This window comes from Theileria annulata, chromosome 3 (assembly GCF_000003225.4).
Source record: "Theileria annulata chromosome 3, complete sequence, *** SEQUENCING IN PROGRESS ***".
NCBI lineage: Eukaryota > Apicomplexa > Aconoidasida > Piroplasmida > Theileriidae > Theileria > Theileria annulata.
Window position 1 is genome coordinate 187189 of NC_011100.1, and position 22844 is coordinate 210032.

Genomic DNA, 22844 nt, shown 5'->3' on the forward strand with positions numbered 1-22844 from the left:
ATAAATATAAATTATTATATTTAAAAAACACACAATTTTACCGTTACGGTGTGAGGTCCCACAGCATCCTCAAAAGGGTCTTCCTTAATATTATTAATAGTATTAGTATCACTACTCGTAGTATCCTTAGTAAAAGTACTCGACTCCCCAGTTTTAGTTACAACAGCAATTTCATTAGGAATTTTCTCACTAGTACACTCTGTAACCATAGAATTAGCTCCCTTTCCCTCAGTTACGGTGCTTGCTCCAATGGTACCATCAGCCCCTAAAGGGGTTTCCTTAGTATTAGCTCCCTTTCCCTTAGTAGTATTATTAGTATCCTTATTAGTATTATTATCCTTAGTTATATACTTAAGAGGTTACTATACTTAAGGGGATTAGTTAGGGGAGTTACGGTGCTTGGTCAAGCAGATCTAATAACTATATAAAAAGAACCCCTTAAAGAACTATATAGAAGGTCCCTTTGGAGGAGGGTACGGGGGGTACCGTTGGACCAAGCACCGTAACTTTATAAATCATAATCTAAATCACCTACATTAATATTATCTAAATCTTTAAAATTATTAGCAGATAATTGTTCAAAAGTAGGTTCAATGAGTTCATTGGAATTGGAAACTTTATGTTGTAATATATACATTTTATATAATTCAGCATGTTTTCTAGCCATAATTGGTGTAGCATAACGTTTAGCATAAAATGATTTGGAATGTTTTGTACCTTCTTTGGTTTTCCATTGTGCCATAAAACGTTGTTGTCTTTTATCATAACTTACACTTGCTGATACTACATGACTACTTATCTTCACATCTTTTTCCACATTTATATTATAATTCTCTAATCTTCTTCTTTTTCTATTTCTTATTAATGTATATTCTATATCTTTATTATATCTTCTTTTTTTTCCCGTTACGGTGTCAGTACCACGGCTACCAATACCACTACTACCAATACCACTATTACCATTAGTATTACTACTAACCCCAAAAGGACTACCTTTAGTATTACCATATTTACCATATCTCCCATATTTACTATATTTATCACTATACTTTCCATACTTATCACTATACTTACCATACTTGTCATATTTCCCATACTTTGCTTTATCATATTCTAAATAATTTTCCATAAATGAATATTTATTTTCCATATATGAATATTTATTTTCCATATAAGAATATTTTTCATTATTTCTATAGATATCTTCCGTTACGGTGTCTGGTCCACGGCCTGCCACTCCACCACCACCAACAGTACTAACTCCTACTCCATTAGTAGTATTGGTAAATCTATCAAATCCAAATCTATCTAATCCTCCATTCAATCTATTATCTATTCCAATTCTATCTATTCCATTAATTCTATTACTTAATGTTGTAACACCTGGTAATCCTATTCCATAATTAGTACTTGTTGGAGCAAGCACCGTATTGATATCTACATGATAATAATTGGATAATTTAGTGAAATCATGTGTACTGATTTTATTGAAATCATATGGTGTTAATTTATTAAATTCATATGGATTGAATTTGGTCAATATCAATGATGATTGACGTGGTCTTGTACGACGTGTATGATTTGGTTGTACTGTTTTATATAATGATAATAAACAATTATTTACTTCATCTTCTTTTTGATATCCATATTTTCTATAAATCCGTTACGGTGTGAGGTCAAACGGTAGTAGTAATCCCAGTAAGGGGTAACTAACTACTGACTAGGCCCCGTAAGGGGTATAAATAACTATAGTAACTAACTAACTAAAGTACCTAATATACTCATAACTACCTAAATACTCCTAATACACCTTATATACCTACTTAATACTCTATAATACTATTAACCATATAGAACCCCGGGAAAGGGAGCTAACTACAGCTATGGAGTGTACTACTACTAATAGTATATAACTAAATAGCCCTAATACCCTAATACTATAGGTATATAGTTAAGGGTATAAGGGTTACCCCCGGAGGGGGACATAACTAAGGGTATAAATAGGTAAATAACTGGTATAACTAAGTCGGTGGTTGGCCGTGGACCTCACACCGTAACGAACCTTGTATTATTAATTCGACGATTTAATACAGAAAGTATAATTTTTTCAATATCTTGATTTTTACCAAAATAACGTTCATCAATTTCATCTGTATCAACTTCTTCATCACTTATTATTGAAAATATATTCTCATCTAATATATAATTCTCCGTTACAGTGTCCGTTACAGTGTCTTCCGTTACGGTGTCAGGTCCACCAAGAGAATTTTCCTCTGTACCACTAGTATTTGTACCAATAATAGTTGTACCTGTACCATCTGTACTAGTATTATTACTAGTATCACTTGTATTATAAGTAGTATCAGTAGTAGTATCTTCATCAGTAACAGTAGTAGGTACTACAGTAGTAGTATTAGCATTAAGGGTATTAGTAGTTAAGGTATTAGTAGTATTGGTAGTAGTTAAGGTAGTAGTATTAGTATTAGCACTAGTACACTCGGTGGCTGTAGAATTAGCTCCCTTTCCCGTTGGACCAGTCACCGTTACGGGAGAAATTTGAAAAGAATTACTAATATCATCTTTATATAAATTTAATTCATCATTTAAATCATTATTATCTATTCCATTTGTTAATATATAATAATTATTATTCTTATTTATATATGGATATTCATCCTCCGTTACGGTGCTTGCTCCAACGGCATCCTCAAAAGGGTCTTCCTTATCCCCGAAAGGGGTTTCCTTAAAATTAGTATCCTCAGTATTCTTAATACCCTTAACATCCACACTATTATTACTTGACTCCCTAGAATTAGTTACAACAGCAATTTCATTCAAATTTTCCTCACTAGTACACTCCATACCCATAGAATTAGCTCCCTTTCCAGGAGTAGTTACAGCAGCAATTTTGGTAGTAGAATTTTCTTCACTACTATCTTCAGGTCCATTACTTTCCGTAGTACCAGTCACCGTAACGGAATTAATAATATGATTAATTGGTGATAATGAATAAATACAATATTGACATTTTGTTAGAAAAATATTACCACAAAAACTACAAATTTGTTCCTTTATATTTTCATTCATATTAATTAAACTATCCAATATATTTATATTCTTCGTTACGGTGCTTGCTCCAACAGCTCCAATATCCTTACTACTATTACTATTAACCTTAGTACCTATACTATTAACCTTAGTACCTGTACCCGCTTGACCAAGCACCGTATCGGAGGTAACGGATAACTTATTTATAGTATATCTTAATATATTTTCATATGTTAATGAATTAAATGGATGATTATAACGTATACATTCTAATTTATATATTATTTTAAAATAATCTACATCTTCTATTCTTGTCCATAATAATTTTGGATTCTCCGTTACGGTGTGAGGTCCACGGCCATCAGTAGCCAAAGTACCATTAGTACTAGTACACTTGGTACCCATAGAATTAGCTCCCTTTCCCATAGTAGTTACACTTTTAGTAGTAACTCCATTACTATTAGCAGCAGTTTTATTGGTGGAATTTTCTTCAGTAGTACTTTCTGTAGTACCAGTCACCGTAACGGGAGAATTAAATTTTTTATAAATTGGATGAAAAATATCTTCATAATGTTGTAATATAATTAATGAATTAGTTTTTGATATATTATCAAAATGATATACATAATCATTACCATTTGGTGGTACACCCCATGGTCTACATACTGAACGTATTAAATCTAATGTATTCAATAATTTCATTTGTAATAAATATATATATACTTCTGATACTAGTTTCTCCGTTACGGTGACTGGTCCAGCAGTACCATTTCCAGTACTGGTATTAGTAGTACCCTTAGTACTAGTACCCTCAGTACTGTTAGTAGTACCTGACTCCTTAGTATTAATATCCTTAGTATTATTAGTATCCATAATATCCTTATTAACCATATTACCATTAGTATTACTAAAAGTATCCGACTCCCCAAAATTAGTTACAGCAGCAATTTCATTCAGATTTTCTTCACTAATATCCATTACTGTATTAATATCCTTAATATCCATAGTATTAATAGTATTAGTAGTTAATTTAGGTGCAGCAATTTCAATTGTCATATTTATATTAATTTTCTTCTTAAATTTATTAAATTCCTTTTTAAACTTCTTTTTATTATTAAATTCCTTTTTAAATTTATTTTTAAATATTTTTTAATTAATTTTTTTAATTTTTTACTTTTTTATTCTTTTGATTAAATATTATAATTTTTTTTAGACAATAATTTATAGAATCAAATGATCCAAAGAGTCTAATTTTGATTCTATTAAAAAAAAGAAATTATTATTAACAAATTTTCAAAAATTTTAAATTTATTAATTTTTTCAAATTTTCAAAATTTTCAAAATTATTTTCAAAATTTTTTGTTATTTTTTTTATTGAAATATTAAAAAATAAAATATTATTTAGTAAAAAATTTTGATATAAAATTTAATTTAAATCAAATAAAAAATATTAAAAAAATAATAAAATTAATTTAAATTAATTTAAATAAATTATTTTAATAATTTAAATTAAATAATGAATAAAATTTAATATAAATGTGGTGTTGTGTGTGTGTAATAAAATAATAATTAAAATTAAAAAATAATTTTTTTATTAAAAAAATACTAATAAAAAATTTAATAATAATTTTTAAAAAAAGAATTTGAAAAAGAATTTTAATAATTTATTTTTTTTAAAAGAATCTTAGAATCTAAAATTAAATAAAATAAAATTAAATTAAAATATTAAAAATTATTTAAAAATAATAAAAAAGAATTTAATAATATATTTTTTTTATATTTGTTAGCACAATTGTGCACATAATTGTCTAATAACATCATTAAACAAATTAATTTAATTAATAAAAAAATAATTTATATAAAAAAATTAAAATTAATTTAATTATAAAAAAAAATTTAAATTTGTAAATTTATAAAATTTATTTATAATTTAATTTGTGTATAAAAAAAATTATTTTTTTAAAAAAATGATTGATATAGAATTATGTAATAATGTAATAATAAAAGAATTTAATCCAGAAAATGTACTTTATAGAGGTGAAGCATTTATAGGTGGACCAGCAGGTCAATTATTACAAGTAACAAAAATAATAATTTAATTTAGAAAATTTAAATATCAGAGAAAATAATTAATTTAATTTAGAAAAATTATTAATCTAAAAATTAATTTAATTAATCTAAAAATTAGTTTAATTTAATTAAATTTGAGAAAAATTAAATTTGGTATAGGGTATAATAGATTTATATGATAATGAAGGATATCATATAAAAAATTCATTAAATTATTTAATACCAACATTACATTATCAATCCAATGAATTCAATACCAATAAATACAATGAATTCAATACCAACAAATCAACTACTAATGGAATTACTAATGAAATTAATGATGATTTGAATGGAAATATTAATTTAATTAAAAATTCTGATGGTTCATTAACTGTATCATTACTTAGTACTAATTTAAGAATATTATTAAACTAATTATAATAATTAATTAATAATATTTATGAAGAAAATAATATTGCTGCACCTAAAGTAGCTACTGGTACTACTGAAGAAAATGTTAGTACTAAAATTGCTGCTAATGTAGCTACTGGTAGTACTGAAGAAAATAATAGTACTAAAATTGCTGCTGTTATTGCTGCACCTAAAGTAGTTACTACTAAGGGAGGTTCAGGTACTAAGGTTAGTAGTACTAATAATAATACTATTAGTACTAAGGATAGTACAGTTGTACTAAAGCTCCGTTACGGTGGAAAATTCTACTATCCAAATTGCTGCTGTAATTGCTGCACCTAAAGTAGTTACTACTAAGTGAGGTTCAGGTACTAAGGTTAGTAGTACTACTAATAATAGTATTAGTACTAAGGATAGTAGAGTTGTACTAAAGCTCCGTTACTGAAGAAAATAATAGTACTAAAATTGCTGCACCTAAAGTAGTTAATAGTACTATAAATATTAATACTAATACTAGTAGTACTGTACTGGGATTCGAACCTGGTACCTAATGGTCCTTAGTACCTCGGATACTAGTAATTACTTTAGGTGCAGCAAAAATAATTTTCTTCATTAGCAGCAAGAAATAAATTTTCTTCACTCAATCAATTTTTGCTGCTACCTAATCTACTTATTCTAATACTAATTAACTATATAATTACTCTATTACTATAGAATAGTTAATAATACTATTAGAAGTATTTAAGATTAGTTAATTAATTAATTATTAGTACTACTGTACCTTACACCGTAACGGTGGAAAAAATCCTACTACTAATTAAATTAATTATATGATTAGTTAAGTTATATGATAAAAAAAACTGGTAAATGGAAATTAAAAATAATTGATAATAATAATAAACATATTAAAGGTAATAATAATAATAATAAATTAATTATTTATTAGGTTCACCATTTGATATTGAAATAATATCAACAAATTTATCAACAAAATATTCAATATTACATTGTAACAAATAAAATAATATTATTTTTTGTATAGATATACCACAAAATAATTTTTTATCCAATTTCAAAGTAAATTAATTAGATTAATTTAGTTAATTATTAGTTAATTTAGTTAATTAATTAGATTAATTTAGTTAATTAATTGTGTTATAGGAATTTTTAATAGAATTAAAAGATATTTTTAATAATAATTATCACAAGTAATTTTTTTTCACATTATTTTATTATTTTCCACATTATTTTATTATTTTCTTCGAATTTCTAATTTTTTCCACTCAATTTCTTAATTTTGCATCTCTGTTATATTGTTTTAGAGAATGTAATGATATAAAAGTAAAAATTTTGGGTGATGGTAAATTAATAAATGTAATAAATTTAAATAATGGAACTGTAAGTAATTAAAATAATATTTTTTTTTAGTATAAAATTATTTGTTTTATTAATAATTTTAATCATTTCACACAACTTAAAGGTAACTTATAGAATTTTATTTTGTATTGAGTATAATAGTACTGAGGGAAAGGGTGTATAATAAGTACTTAAGGGAGTAAGGGACTCTAACGGAGTAAGGGACTCTTAGAGAGTAATATAGTACTACTGAGGGAAATTCTACTATTGGAATTGCTGCTACTACTAAGTGGAGTATCTTAGGGTATAGTTACACTAAGGAGTAAGGTACTACAAGGGAGTAAGGAACTCCCAAAGGAGTAGTTAAGGTACTTGAGGGTATTTAAGGGTAGTGGGTAGTCAGTAGGTACTCCAAAGGTATTAAGAACTCCTAAAGAGTAATAAGGTACTCCAAGGGAGTAAGGTACTCTATGGAGTCTTAAAGTATCCCTAATGGGTCTTAGTAGTTCTAGAGAATCTGGAACTCCAGGGGTTTAAGTACTCTAAAGGGTGTAGGAACCCCGTCCGAGTATAACCACTACTCCTATGTAGTAAAGTATTCCTAGAGAATATGGAACTCCTAGATGGAATACTACTCCCCTAAGGGAGTACTACTACTATAGAGTATAACTCTAGTACCCCTTATATACCTATATTACCCCGTAGCAGTATAACTAGTACTCTATGGACTAAGGAACTCCTAGAGTATACCTATAGTACCCCTTAGGGATTTAACTGCTACTCCCAGAGGGTATAAAGCTACTCCTTAGGACTATAACTAACCAATCCTCCTAGGGAATAAGGACCTCTTAGTACTATATCTAAGAAACTCCTTTAGTACTATAAAGCTACTCCCATTGGTTTAGAAACTCCTTTAGTACTATAAAGCTACTCCCATGGGTCTAAGAAACTCCTTTAGTACTATAAAGCTACTCCCATGGGTCTAAGAAACTCCTTTAGTACTATAAAGCTACTCCCATGGGTCTAAGAAACTCCTTTAGTACTATAAAGCTACTCCCATGGGTCTAAGAAACTCCTTTAGTACTATAAAGCTACTCCCATGGGTCTAAGAAACTCCTTTAGTACTATAAAGCTACTCCCATGGGTCTAAGAAACTCCTTTAGTACTATAACTACACTTTAGTATAATTATTCTTTATTTTTATATTAATTTGTAGTAACATTATTTGGTAAAAATATACAAAATTCACCATACAATTTTACCACAACCACAACCACAAATTCAATCTGTGACTATACCAATTCTACATCCACAGTTACCAATTCCAATACCAATTCCAATTCCATTGTTAATTCTATTCCAAATTATTCTATTCCAAAGGTATTGAAATTACATAGTACTGTAATCTACTAGAGTACTTAAATATTCCTTAACTATCCTTAGACTACTATAGAGTACCCTAAGACTACTATAGACTATTAGTAGTAGACTAGACTTAGTTAGAGTACTGTATTCTATTACTACTCTATTACTGTACTAGACTACTAGACTATACTAGGACTAGACTACCTAGTAGTATACTACTACTATACTCTATACTACTCCTAGTAACCTTAACTACCTAAGACTACTATAGACTACTGTAGACTTACCATAGAATACTATTAGCCTAAATTACTCTATACTCTATTACTCACATACTCATATTACTGTACTCTACTAGAGTACTTAGTACTCCTTAACTAGCCTTAGACTACTTAAGACTACTATGTACTTAAGACTAGACTACCTACTACTAGTGGTACTCCTGCTTCACAAACTCCAACTACTCCTTAACTCATTAACTACCTAAATATCTATTTAACGATCTAATACACCTTATATACTCCTTTAATCCTCCCTTTTTAAATTCCCTAACTACATACTACTACCCTTATTACTAGACTACTTACTACTACCCTTATTACTAGACTACTTACTACTACCCTTACTACTAGACTACTTACTACTACCCTTACTACTAGACTACTTACTACTACCCTTACTACTGACTACTTACTACTACCCTTACTACTAGACTACTGTACTGTAGACTCCTACTAACTATCCCTACTACCCTTAACTACTCTATTACTCTATACTACTACTCTACTCTACTACTCTACTACCATACTACTCTATTCTACTCTATAGTACTGTCTACTACTCTATTACTCTACTCTATTACTCTACTCTATTACTACTACTCCTAATATATACTAACCAATATACACTTTAATACACTTATATACTCCTAAGACTCCTTAATTACTCTTTAACTACTCTACTTTTACTGACTACTGTATACTGCTGTACTCTATACACACTCATATTACTGTAGTCTATAATACTATTCTATTACTCTACTCTACTCTATACTCTACTAGACTACTTACTACTACCCTTACTACTAGACTACTGTACTGTAGACTCCTACTAACTACTTATTACTATCCTTAACTATTATAGAACTACTTAACTATCCCTAATACCCTTAACTACTCTATTACTCTATACTACTACTCTACTCTACTACTCTACTACTCCATACTATTCCATACTACTCTATTCTACTCTATAGTACTGTCTACTACTCTATTACTATACTCTACTAGACTACTGTTAAAAAAATTTTTTAGGTCCAAAATTCTATAAAAAATGACGAATTAACAAATTTATTAAAAACATATAAAAATGTAATTCAAATACCAATTTAACTCTTATTTAACTCTTATTTAACTCTTATTTAACTCTTATTTCACTCTTACTTCATTCTTAATTCACTCTTATTTCAATTTAATTATTGATTTTAGATGAAAGATGATATGGAAATAATATATAATGGATTAAGATTAAATATAATAGAAACTATTCCAATAATATTTAATATAAATGAGAAAAAAATAATGAGACGTGAGAAATTAATAAAAGAATTTAATTTCTTGTATGAAGAAAATTTATTAATAAAAGAGAAAATTATTAATTTATATCAAGAAAAGGAATTTTTATTTCATTATCTAAACAATTCTTATAAAGAAATTTTTTCACATTTTCATGATACTATTCATGAATATAATTATTTAATTGGATATATATTTAAATTCAATAATAGAAGAAAGTACGTTACGGTGCTTGGTCACACGGCTCCTATTACCCTACCAAGGGTCTTAGTTATACCCCCTCCAGGGGTCCCCTTAGTTATTTAGCCCCGAAGGGGCTTCTTAACCTCTGAGAGGGGTCCTTTATCTATATACTTAGTTATCTAGAGTAGTTATATACTTCTAGGGGTACCCCTTGAGCAAGCTACGTAACGGAGTCTAGTCCAACAGTTATATACTTAAGTAATTAAAGCCTTAGGGATTAGTTATATACTTTAGGTAGTTATACCCTAGGAGTATTTAGGTATACAGTTTTTTAGCTCCCTTTCCCATAGTAGTTACACTATTAGTACTAGTACACTCTATAGCTGTAGTTAGCTCCCTTTCCTTATTACACTTCATAACCATAGAATTAGCTCCCTTTCCGGGGTTACTTAGTTACGGGTAGTTAGTTAAGGGATTAGTTAGGGAGTTAGTTAAGGGATTAGTTAGGGAGTTAGTTACGGGTAGTTAGTTAAGAGTATTAGTTACGGGTAGTTAGTTAAGGGATTAGTTAGTCCTCATAAGGGGTACCTTAGGGTAGTTAGTTGGTTAGTTATACCCTTCGGGGCTTAGGAGTTAGTTATTAGGGGATAAGTTACCCCTTAAGGGGAGTAGTTGGACCTCACACCGTAACGTAATTATAGAAATGAACAAAAATTAAAAAATAATGAAGAAATGAAAAAATTAAAAGAAATAATAAAAATATTAAAAGAATCAAAAAATCAAATAAATAATAATAATATAATAAATAATTATGAAAATATTATTAAAGATGATAAAAATAATATTATATTACCTGATAAACCAAATACACTTGCATATTGGTTAATAGAAGGAAAATTCAAATAATATAATCTCAAACTAATATTAATAATAATAATAATAAATTAATATTATTTTAATATATAAATTATATGAATTTATTTTTAAATATAATTATATATTTTTATATATTATTTGTGGTGTGTTGTGCATAAATTTAAATTTATTTAAAATTAAATTTTTTTATTAAAATTATTAATTTATTATTTTATTAAAAAATTATTATTTATTTTATTATTTAATTTGTTTAATTGTGTATAGTAAAAATGAGTTCATTATCATATAATGTTTCTGGAGTACTTTATGATTCTGATTCTGAATCTATAGAATATAATGGACTTACATATGATGATTTATTACATTCTAATTTCAATGATACAACGTAATAATTTACACAATAATTTATTTTTTTACACATTTTAATAATTAATTAATTTATTATAATTAATTTTATTTATTATAATTAATTTATTAAATTGTGTTAATAGATTTAATGAGAATTATTTGGCACGTTATATTGGTAAAGGACCAAATATGGAACGTATATTATTAATAATACCATCAGTATCATCTAAAGTTAATTTGAATTATGATGACTCTTTAAGATTTATTATTAAAATTCTTGATGAACATCTTGATCGGAAATATTCACTTGTTATTTGTCAAACTTGTATTTCTTGGACTGATTCTAATTCATATTTTTTTGTTAATCAGTGTAAGTGACGGTGTGAGGTCCACCGGACAGTAGTCCAACGACCAATCCCCTGAAAGGGGCTTAGCTATATAACCCCTAAAGGGGCCTTTATTTATATAGCTATTTAGCTCTCTTTCCCATGGTACACTCCATGGCTGTAGTTAGTTCCCTTTCCCATAGTACACTCCATACCCATAAAATTAGCTCCCTTTCCCTAGTTAGTAAAAGTGTTATTTAGCTCCCTTTCCGGGGTTCTATTTAGTTAAGGGGAGATAGTTATATACTTTAGGTAGTTAGTTGGTTATTAGGTATTAGGGTAGTTAGTTAGTACCCTCTGGGAGTACCTTAGAGTAGATAGTTAGTACCCTCTGGGAGTACCTTACGGGGTTACCGTTTGACCAAGCACCGTAACGGACGTAACGTAATTTTAGGGTATAATATGTTACCACGTTATAAAAAGAAGAATCTAGTTAAAGTATATTTAATACATTCATTAATGATGACAAAGACATTTTTGACCTTATCAAATCCATTCAAGAGTTCAAAAGCATTAGACAAAGTTGAAGTTTTTGATACATTATCTGATGTATTACATAAACTTGAACTTAATAAACGAAATATGTTACGTAATTTTCCATATATTGTACAAAGAGCTGAAGAAATAAATTTAGGTATACAACGGCCAATCTCACCATTTGGTACTGATTTATGGATACTATCAGCACGTCTAGGTAATAATATTTCCAGTCAATTTACAGATATTACTAGTTAATTTCTAGTTAATTTACAGTCAATTTGTACATATTTATGGTTATTTATGGATATTTGGGTGGATTCCACATTTTTACGGCTATTTCCACAAATTCATCCGGATTCCATGTATTTGGGTGGATTCTATGTATAAATGTGTATAATAAATGTGTAGGTATAAGATATAAAGAATTTCATCATATACCATCGATATTGTGTTATGTATTACAATATTTGGAATCGAAAGAATATGTGACAACACAGAATTTATTACATTTACAAATGGATTCGACAAGATTATATGAAGTAGTGACGAAAGTAGAGGAATTGGGTGAGAATTATGAATTTTTATCAGTAGAAGAGGTTGTTTTAGTATTTCGATTAATTTTGGGTACACAAAGATGTGGTTTATTTGGTGAAGCACATACACAATTTGCATCATTAATTGTTAATAAATCAACATTTGAAGAAGCACAAGAAGAATTAAAACGTCAAGTCAAATCACTTAAAAGTGAATTATTCGAATGTATCTTGTGCATTATTAAAACTTTACGTGTTATTGTACGGAATAGTAATCGAAATGGAATGAATTTAAAAATCATTTCTAAAACCATGGCACCTTTCTTTTTTAGACCATTAAAACCTGATGTTTATATTTATAAACTTTTACAAGTACGTTACGGTGTGAGGTACACCAGACAGTAATGGACCTACTAGTTCCTTAGTTATACACTTTTAGTACTTAGTTAGCTCCCTTTCCCTAGTACACTCCATGGCTGTAAAATTAGCTCCCTTTCCATAGATACACTCCATAGCTGTAAAATTAGCTCCCTTTCCCGGGGTTACTTAGTTAAGGGTAGTTAGTTATGGGATTAGTTAGATTAGTTGGTTACAGTACTTAGTTATTTACTATAGTTATATAGCCCCTTACGGGGCCTAGTTATCTACACCCCTTGCGGGGTACCGTTTGACCAAGCTCCGTAACGTAACACCGTAACGGAGTTATGATATGAACTTTTTCTTCCAATTTTCCTCATACCATTTTTTTACACAAATTAACTAAACCTTCCCTTAACTATGTACATATACCTACCTTAACTACTGTATACTCATTACTATATACCTTCCCTTAATTCTGTATATAATTTGTTAATGTGTATAATTAGTTGTATGAAGGATTATTATCAAGTATGATAGAGAAGCCAGGATTATATTTTGATAAAGATCCACAAACTAAACTTGTTAAACAAGAACATACCAATACTGAATCTACCAAAGAATCAACTAGAGAAACTAAAGAATCTACTAGAGAAACTAGAGAAGGTAAATCAAAAGAATCTAAATCACGTGAAACATCAAGAGAATCAAAATCTAGAGATGTCTCTAGGGAATCTAAAAGAGAAACTACTAGAGAATCTAAATCTAGAGAAGTATCTAGAGAAACTACTAGAGAAAAGGGTAGTAGATTAATAGAAGATAAAAGCCCAAGAAATGATTCTATTAATCTTTCTGATACACATTCCAATTAATCTTCACAATCTTTTTTCACCAATTAATATTATATAAATTAATATTATATTTTATTTCAATATATTTAATTTAATTGTGTAAATTTATTATGAAAAAGAAGAAATTGGATAATTTTCAAATAATTTGTAATTGGATAAAATATGAAACAAATTTATTAAACAAATTACTTGATCGAGTTATATAATTTAATTAAATTAATAAAAAATTTTTTAGAATAAAGAAATACATCGTGGAAGTTTATTTATAAAATGGGCAATTTCTTCTAAAAGATTCCTTAAAAAATTCAATTTACACATTAATAAAATTATTATCAATTTTAATCGTAATATCAATACTAATCGCAATACTAATACTAATACTACTGGTAATACCTATACTACTACCATTACTACTACTAATAAATATTTGTATTAATAATTTATTAGTAAATTTAATATTAATGAAGAATGAATTGAAGAATGGTGAATTGGGATATTATTATTATAAATCAATAGATTCAGTAATGAGGACATGTATAGAATTATCAAGATTACATGTACATCGTTACTTTGTACCCTTTTCAGTCACTTTAATGGCCATCTTCAGTCGATTATTATTACTACTCATACATATCAACAAATCATATAATGAATTAATCTCATAAATTATATTTCATACTTGTAGTAGTTATGTATACTCGTAACTTAGTATATGTATAGTAGTATATAGTAATAGGTATATAGTAGTACTATACCAGTAGTGATATACAGTACTAGTAGAGTACCTAATACACATACTAATATACAGTACTAGTTGAGTATTAGTGGTATACCTGTAGTAGTATACACTAGTGTATATACATACAAGTATATTAAGGTTAGTATTAGTAGTATTAAGGTATAGTAGGTATAGTAGGAGTATTAGGTACTAAGGGTCTAGTTATTAGGTATATAAGGAGTATTTAGGGCATATTAGGGTTTTCAGGGTTTAAGTGTATACTCGTAATTTAGGGTTTTACTAACTAGGCAAGTGTATACTCGTAATTAAGTATATGTATAGTAGTATATTAAGTATAGATGAGATTAAACATTGATGGATGGATGTAATAGCATTGATTTGGTTAATTTATTTTTAGCTTCAACTCCACATAATAATTCTACCAACTTCAATGCAAATTCTAATGCTGTTCCTGGTCCTTGTGATGTTACTAATAAATTATTACGTCCAATACAATTAACTATTCCTAATAATTAATACCATAACTCCCAAAAGGGTACTAACTAATCCAGGGCAAGGTTATAAATAATTATATAGCCAAGTAATACCTAGAGGTATATAACTAAGTAGAGTAGATATATGACTAGAAAGACCCTTTAGGGATTATAGCTAAATACTACTAGAGGTATATAACTCCGTTACGGAGCTTGCTCAAGGGGTACCCCTAGAGGTAACTAACTATAGTAGATAACTGTAGGTAACTAGTACCCCCGTAGGGGATGTACAAGCACCGTAACGGAAGATACCACAATTATTAGAAACATGTACACGTCCAGTACCAACAAGTGGTAATTTATTTTCAAATCCAGGAAAAGCTACAGCAGAAGTTTTATCATCGAGTAATCCACAATCACCAAATACTAATGCTGGACTAGCACAAATCGCTGCATATAATCTACCATTACTCTTTTGTTCTTTTAACATACGTATTAATGTTACATTATTTGCACAATTTGTCTAATATTACCGTTACGGTGTGTGGTCAACTAACTAAAAGACACCCCCGTAGGGGGTCTATATAACTAACTAAGTACCCCGTAAGGGGTATAACTACTGTAACTGAGGAACTAGTAGTAAATAGCTGTATATACCCTTAAGGGGATATAACTAACTAAGGACCTCCCCCGGAGGGGGAAATATATAACTAACTACCTAGTTACTCCCCTTAAGGAATGACTAAGTACTGTAACTACTGTATTAGTACTAATGCAATAATTAGTGTAATAATGAGTAAGAAGATACAGCACCAACAAGACCACCAGGTACAGCAATAAGATCAAAAGTTTTTTGTGTTAGATTAACAACTTTATCATCTGCTGTTAATTTAGTACCATGTGCAAGTACTAAATTAACAGAATCACCAACTGATGCTAATACTACTGAAACTCCGGCTCTTCTTAATACATCAACTAATGTTATTAATTCAATATCTTCTGTACCATCTCCCTAATTTAATCATTTAAATACAATTATTTAATTATTTATATTGAATTTAATTAATTTAATTATTTAATTAAATAATTGTATACAGCAGGTATAAGTGCAGATAAAACAGTTTTATTCATATTAATTTATTAATTTTAAAAGAATTTCTAAAATTAATAATTTATTATCAATTTTTATTGTTGGGATTCCATATCCCCAATTTTCAATACCTAACTAATCCTAATACCCTTAACTACTATAGAACTACTTTAGACTACTCTTAACTACTCCTAAATACCTATGGTACTACCTAAACATTAGTACTAGTGGCAATTTTTGGTGTGGAAAATATTAGTACCAAAATTGCTGCACCTAAAGTAGTTGATGGTACTAAGGGACCTATAGGTACTAAGTTCGAATCCTAGTCCAATACTACTATAGACTACTACACTTAACTACTTAACTACTCTTACTTAACTATCTAATATACCTAATATCCTTATTACCCTTAACTACCTAACTACCCTTAACTACTTAAGACTACTAATTACATAGTGTATATAAAAAAATATTATTTAAAAGATTTAAATTTATTATTATAATAATATTTGACAATATATGCAAATGGTATTGCAAATATAATTTGTAATAAAAATATTATTATATTTCTTCTTGTTAATATTATTTCATCATATGCATATCTAAACAGAAATTTATAAATTTTTTTTTCAAATTTAAAATAAATTTAATTAAAATAAGTAAATTAATTTTGAGATACGGTGTTAATAATGGGAATAATATAATATAAGTTAGAAATAGATAATAAAGTTCTTTGGTGAGATTTTTGGATTTGATATACATTTGTATTAGACAACTATTACATAAGAAACCAATAACACTAAGATTACTATTGAGACAAAAATAAAAGAATCTTAGTGAATAATCAGAATTTTTTATTACTTTCCATATTACTATTAATGAATTACCCAAACTATTTATAAATGACCATGATAATCCTACACAAAATACTCTATGATCCATTTTTGCACTCATACTTGATCTAATCAATATTATCAACTTCATATAACTGTAAACTCGTAATAACTAGATTTGTAAACTCGTAATAACTAGATTTGTAAACTCGTAATAACTAGATTTGTAAACTCGTAATAACTAGATTTGTAAACTCGTAACTACTAGATTTGTAAACTCATGATAACTAATTCCATTAACTTATTAAACTAATTAATTTGTTTAATAGAAGATTACTTGGAAGTAAGTGCAAATTTCATACCAATAATTGATACAGTATCAAGTAATGCCAAAACAAATTTCTATACAATAATTTATCAAACTAATTAAATTAACTTATTAATTAACTTAATAATAGTTTAAATACTATTGTTTACCTCTGGTAATAAGAATTTTGTTAATAATTCTGGTATACCAGTAGCCATTAATAATATCTAAAAAAATTAATTAATTTCCAATAAATAAATTAATAAATCAGTAAATAAATTAATTTTCAATAAATAAAATTAATTAATAAATGATTTGATGAATTAACTTTAAAAAAAAGTGATAAAAGTGAATAAAAAATAGTTGTTCTAAATATATGTCCATTATTAAAATTTTCTTTCCTAAAAAATTAATTAATTTAATTTAAAATTTACAATCCAAAATTAATATGTAATAAAAAATATGGAAATGTAAGCATAGCAAATCCTGATATTATTTGTAATATCCTCATCTCACAACAACTTCTTCCTTCTATCAATTACTTCTAATTCCTTCTATCAATTACTTCTAATTCCTTCCAATTATTACAATTTCTTCTAATTCCTTCTATTGATTTATATTATTAATTTATTTTTATTTCTTTTTAATTAATTAAAAATTTATTTATTTATTTTAATTATATTGATTGGGTTTATATAGTGTAATTATTAATATATTTTACACATTTATATATATAATTTTTATATTTTAATTTCAATATTTAATTATATATATTTATATATTATAATATATAATTTTTATAATTTTGATGTTGTTTTTTTAAAAAAGATCTTATTAGATCTTTAATTTTAAGATTATTTTTAGATTTTTTATTATTTTTTAGATTTATAATAATTTATAATAAATTTGTAATAAATTTATAATAATTTATTAAAATGAATGAAAAAATAATATTACGTAGAATTCATTTGGGTATGAATAAAAAAATAACAAATAATGAATTGAATAAATTAATGAAGAAATTAATAATAGAAGAGAAATATTTATCAGAAGGTTTAATTTTAGATATAGAAAATGGTTTTATAATAATTATTAAATGTGATCCTATTTCTGGTTATCTCACACATGATACTATTATATATCTTGAATCTACTATACAACCATTACAACGTATACATTTCTTATTCAATCATACTAATATTTTCCAACAATTCATTCATAATAATAAAAATAATATTAATAAAAATAATATTAAGAAAGAACAAATGGATGAAGAAAGTGTGGATGAAGAAAGTATGGAAGAAGTGGATAAAATAATAAATAGAAATTATTATTATGGACCATTTTATATTACATCACTTAAAAATAATATTAATACATTAATTAATCCAATTATTAATCCCTCCATAACGGTGCTTGGTCCAGCGGCTACAGTTGTACCTGGTACTAGTAATACTAATAATACTACTAAGTATACTACTGGACCAAGCACCGTAACTAAGGGAAAGGGAGCTAATGACACTTTTAGTACCATGGGAAAGGGAGCTAATTCTACCCTTATGGAGTGTACTAGTGAGAAAAATATTAATGAAAATGCTGTTGTAACTAAAACTGGGGAGTCGGGTACTTTTTTGGATAGTAAGGATACTACTGGTAATAAGGATATTACTAAGGTCAGTGAGGATACTACCGTTGGACCAAGCACCGTAACGGAAGAAAAAATAACGGAAGAAATATATTTTTATGAATATGATGAAAATGGTAATGAAATAATAATAGAATGTAATGGAAAAGGTTATAAATTTTTTGAAAAATTATTTAATTTATATTTAAAAGAATTATTAGAAATTCCAAGAATTTTCTATTATGGTAATAAACATATTATTGGTCATTTCAATTTCATTATTTCTTCCATTATACCTTTCAATAAACCTGGTTATATTAATCCATCTACTGTATCTATTATTCATTACACCTCCCTTTATCCTTAACTACAGTATTCTTAATCTAGTTACTTAGTCTAGTTATCTAGTCTTAAAGTAGTTAAGTATAGTAATCAGTACTCCTAAGTAGTTAAGTACTTAAGGGGTATATAAGGCGTATTTTAGGTATATAAGGATATTAAGCCTATTTTAGGTATATAAGGTCTATTAGGTAGTACTAGGGCTAATTACGTATATAAGAGCTTTTAAGGCTACTTAGGCTATTAAGGCCTACTAAGGCCTATTAGATAGTTAAATAATTAGTATTAATGTATTATAGGAAATATATTTTGGTATGGATCCTTATGAATATTTTGATGAAGTAATAGTGAATCCATTAATAGATACGATACCAAAGAATTATAATTATGATTTATTGAAAGATGTGAAATCATATTTCTCATTAAATCCTTTTAAAATCTTTAGATTAGGTGATGTCTTTACCTTTTCTGGTGTACAATTTAGAATTACACATGTCTCCAAAAATAATACAATACTACCCAATTGCCCCAAATATGCCAGAATTAATCATCTCACAAATATTATTATTGGAGGTATTATTTATATACATAGTTATATATTCTAATCAGTAGTTATATACTTAAGAGTAGTTGGTTATATAGTACCCCGAAGGGGATGAGTAAGCTCCGTAACGGAGTCTAGTCCAACAGTTATATACTTAGGTAGTTAAGCCTTAGGTATTTAAGCCTTAGTTAGTTATACCTTACTGGGAGTACTTAGTTATATCCCCTTACGGGGAGTACCGTTTGAGCAAGCACCGTAACGGGGTTATACCCTTTGGAGTAGCTCATTAGTCACCTATTGTATTTACTATAAAATATGTAATTAGAAATGGTGAAACCAAAAGTAATGGATTTATTACCGATAGAACAAGTGAATATATTAAGATTTAGTGCACCATGTTATAGAGAAAAATTACTCTCACAATTTGCTGATAATCTTGATCCTATTTCACTTGATCGTATTCAAAATACTATTAACACTAGTAACAATAGTATTAATAGTATTAACAGTATTAACAGTAGTATTAATAGTATTAACAGTAGTAGGAGTATCAACAGTATGGATAGTATTAGGACTACCACCAGTAGTATTAGGAGTAATGTTAATATTGATGGTGGTAGTGTTAGTAGTAATATTAATACTTCCGTTACGGTGTCAGGTACAACAGAAAGTACTACTGATAGTACAGTTTTACCTGGTACTAAGGATACTAAGGGTACTAGTAGTATAGGTACTGTTGGTAAGGGAGCTGATGCCGTAGGACCAAGCACCGTAACGGACGTAACGGAAGATAAATTATGTAGTGTATGTTATGAAATAATGTTAAAAAATGAAAATATAATAAGTTTAAGATGTGGACATATATTTCATGAAGAATGTGTCAACCGTTGGTTAATTGATAAAAATTCTTGTCCATATTGTAGAACATTAATTATTAATTCCAATCATCCCAATGATTTAAGTAATTCCAATGATTTAAGTAATTCCAATGATTCTAATGATACAAGTAATTCAAATGATTCCAATGATTTAAATAATTCCAATGATTCAAGTAATTCCAGTCATATTACTAATATTACTATTGATCGTTTATATTATACTATTACACGACGGATTATACATCATAGTATTAATAATACTGATGATGATAGTACACAGGATACTAATAGTACTCAGGATAGTATAGATACTGATACTGATACTACAGAGGATACTACAGAGGATATAGATACTACTACTACTACTACTACTACTGATACAGAGAATAATAGTATATTGGAAATATTAAAGAATTTATCAAAATTAGTATTAAAAAGTGATTTTAAATTAGAACAATCAAGAATCTTTAACGCTTGTCAACAATATTTAATATTTCTCAACAACAATAGATTAAATAATATACAATAATCTTAATATTCTAATACTACATATACTCCTAATATCTAGTACATATACTCCTAGAATACATAATACATGAGTAGATAGTACCTAAACTATACCCTGAGATGCCTAATATATAACCTGAGATACCTAGAGTACTTACTACCTGTTATATACGTAATAGGCTTAAAAGGCCTTAACTACTCTTAGACTACTTAACTACTCCTTATATAGCCTTAACTATTTAGTACTTAGTATATCTAATACTCCTAATATACTTAATACTATATACTACTAATACTCTACTATACCCTATGTAATATACACTTGTATACTAATTACTATATAAACTATTGTATACTAAGTACTATATACCTAATACCCTTAAACTACTGTATATTACCCTAATACCTCTTAATTACCCTTAGTAGACTCCATACCTATAGAATTAGCTCCCTTTCCAAGAGTACACTCCATAACCCTAATACCTAGAGTAACTACTTACTATATATATGAGTATAATTAAGTATGTATGATTAAGATTTAATGAGATTAACAATTTGTGTAATTTTTTCTTTAATTTTTTTATCATTTACACTTGGATATCGACAATGTGTTTCTAAATGTTTTAATATTAATTTTGAACGTCCCCAACTAATTCCTGTATTATCTCTCAAACTCATCATTAATGTCTTTCTACTATCTAATATTATTCCTTTCATCTCTTTTTGTTTACGTATTGTTTCTAATGATATTCTTTGTTGTTTTTTACTTTCTTTATAATTTTTACTCTAAATATTTATTCAGTTACGGTGCTTGGTCAAACGGTAACCCCTAGATATAACTACTATATATAATTAAGGAACCCCTTTTGGGGGTATCTAAATCGGTGGTTGGTCGTGGACCTCACACCGTAACGGAATATTTACATATCTATTCATTAATTGGATACATTTTTAATACCATATGGTATAATTGGAATATATTTTTTTATTGTATATAATATTCTGGAATTAATCATCATCTGAATATCCTTCAATTATACTCTTACATTCCTCCTTCTTCTCCTTAATACCAGTAGTATTAGTAGTAACAGTACTAGTACCAGTAGTGTTAGGAATAGATTTATTAATATTTTTAGGTATGATATTAACTTTTAATATTTTTTTAATTTTATTTTCACTAAAATATGTATTTCCAAATTCTTTATAATTTTCATTTATATCTTCTACATCCAATTCTTCTCCATCCAACCCATTTCCATTTAATTTATTTAAATTTAAATCTAAATTAGTTAAATTATTTAAATTAGTTAAACTATTTGAATTGTTATGAATTTTAAAAAGTTCTTTATGGAAGATTTGATTTTGTTTAATTCTTCTTTTCCAAATTTTATCTTGTTTTTGTTCTAATTCTTCATAGAATTCAATATCTTCAGGTGTTATAGCAGATGTAATAATAGTTTTTTGTTCATCTTTTGGTTCTAATTCATAATCACGATCACCATGTAAACCTTGTTGTACTGGATGATTTAATATACCTGGTAATGATTCTTCTTTTATTATATGTTCTCTTTTCTTCAATTTATTTTTTTCCAATTCTTTATTTATTTCATACATATATATTTTTTTATTTCATTTAATTAACTACACCACAATATCATTTATACCATTCCTTTATTACCAATAGTATATA

General features: G+C 27.4%; 6 protein-coding genes across 6 annotated transcripts; 3 read left to right on the forward strand and 3 right to left on the reverse strand.

The window, feature by feature from the left end:
- Positions 1–20: 20 nt before the first annotated feature.
- TA04145 (uncharacterized protein) lies at positions 21–4104 on the reverse strand (the record flags this gene model as incomplete). Its single annotated transcript, XM_949711.1, has 3 exons — positions 21–338; positions 536–1652; positions 2063–4104. The coding sequence occupies 3 exons, from the start codon at positions 4102–4104 to the stop codon at positions 21–23; spliced, it is 3477 nt and encodes a 1158-aa protein (XP_954804.1).
- Positions 4105–5015: 911 nt separating this feature from the next.
- On the forward strand, positions 5016–5853 carry TA04150 (uncharacterized protein; the record flags this gene model as incomplete). Its single annotated transcript, XM_949712.1, has 3 exons — positions 5016–5126; positions 5278–5506; positions 5567–5853. The coding sequence occupies 3 exons, from the start codon at positions 5016–5018 to the stop codon at positions 5851–5853; spliced, it is 627 nt and encodes a 208-aa protein (XP_954805.1).
- Positions 5854–11134: 5281 nt separating this feature from the next.
- Positions 11135–13841, forward strand: TA04205 (RhoGAP protein, putative; the record flags this gene model as incomplete). The annotated part of the gene is made up of 5 exons (XM_949713.1): positions 11135–11250; positions 11357–11583; positions 11994–12293; positions 12488–12984; positions 13479–13841. 5 exons carry the CDS (start codon positions 11135–11137, stop codon positions 13839–13841), a joined length of 1503 nt encoding a protein of 500 aa, XP_954806.1.
- A 544-nt stretch (positions 13842–14385) lies between these two features.
- On the reverse strand, positions 14386–17106 carry TA04310 (4-methyl-5(b-hydroxyethyl)-thiazol monophosphate biosynthesis enzyme, putative; the record flags this gene model as incomplete). Its single annotated transcript, XM_949714.1, has 5 exons — positions 14386–14478; positions 14910–15028; positions 15330–15555; positions 15841–16044; positions 16984–17106. The coding sequence occupies 5 exons, from the start codon at positions 17104–17106 to the stop codon at positions 14386–14388; spliced, it is 765 nt and encodes a 254-aa protein (XP_954807.1).
- A 1091-nt stretch (positions 17107–18197) lies between these two features.
- TA04315 (uncharacterized protein) lies at positions 18198–21176 on the forward strand (the record flags this gene model as incomplete). The annotated part of the gene is made up of 3 exons (XM_949715.1): positions 18198–19217; positions 19525–19798; positions 20095–21176. The coding sequence occupies 3 exons, from the start codon at positions 18198–18200 to the stop codon at positions 21174–21176; spliced, it is 2376 nt and encodes a 791-aa protein (XP_954808.1).
- A 986-nt stretch (positions 21177–22162) lies between these two features.
- Positions 22163–22768, reverse strand: TA04420 (uncharacterized protein; the record flags this gene model as incomplete). Its single annotated transcript, XM_949716.1, has 1 exon — positions 22163–22768. One exon carries the CDS (start codon positions 22766–22768, stop codon positions 22163–22165), a length of 606 nt encoding a protein of 201 aa, XP_954809.1.
- Positions 22769–22844: the final 76 nt, after the last annotated feature.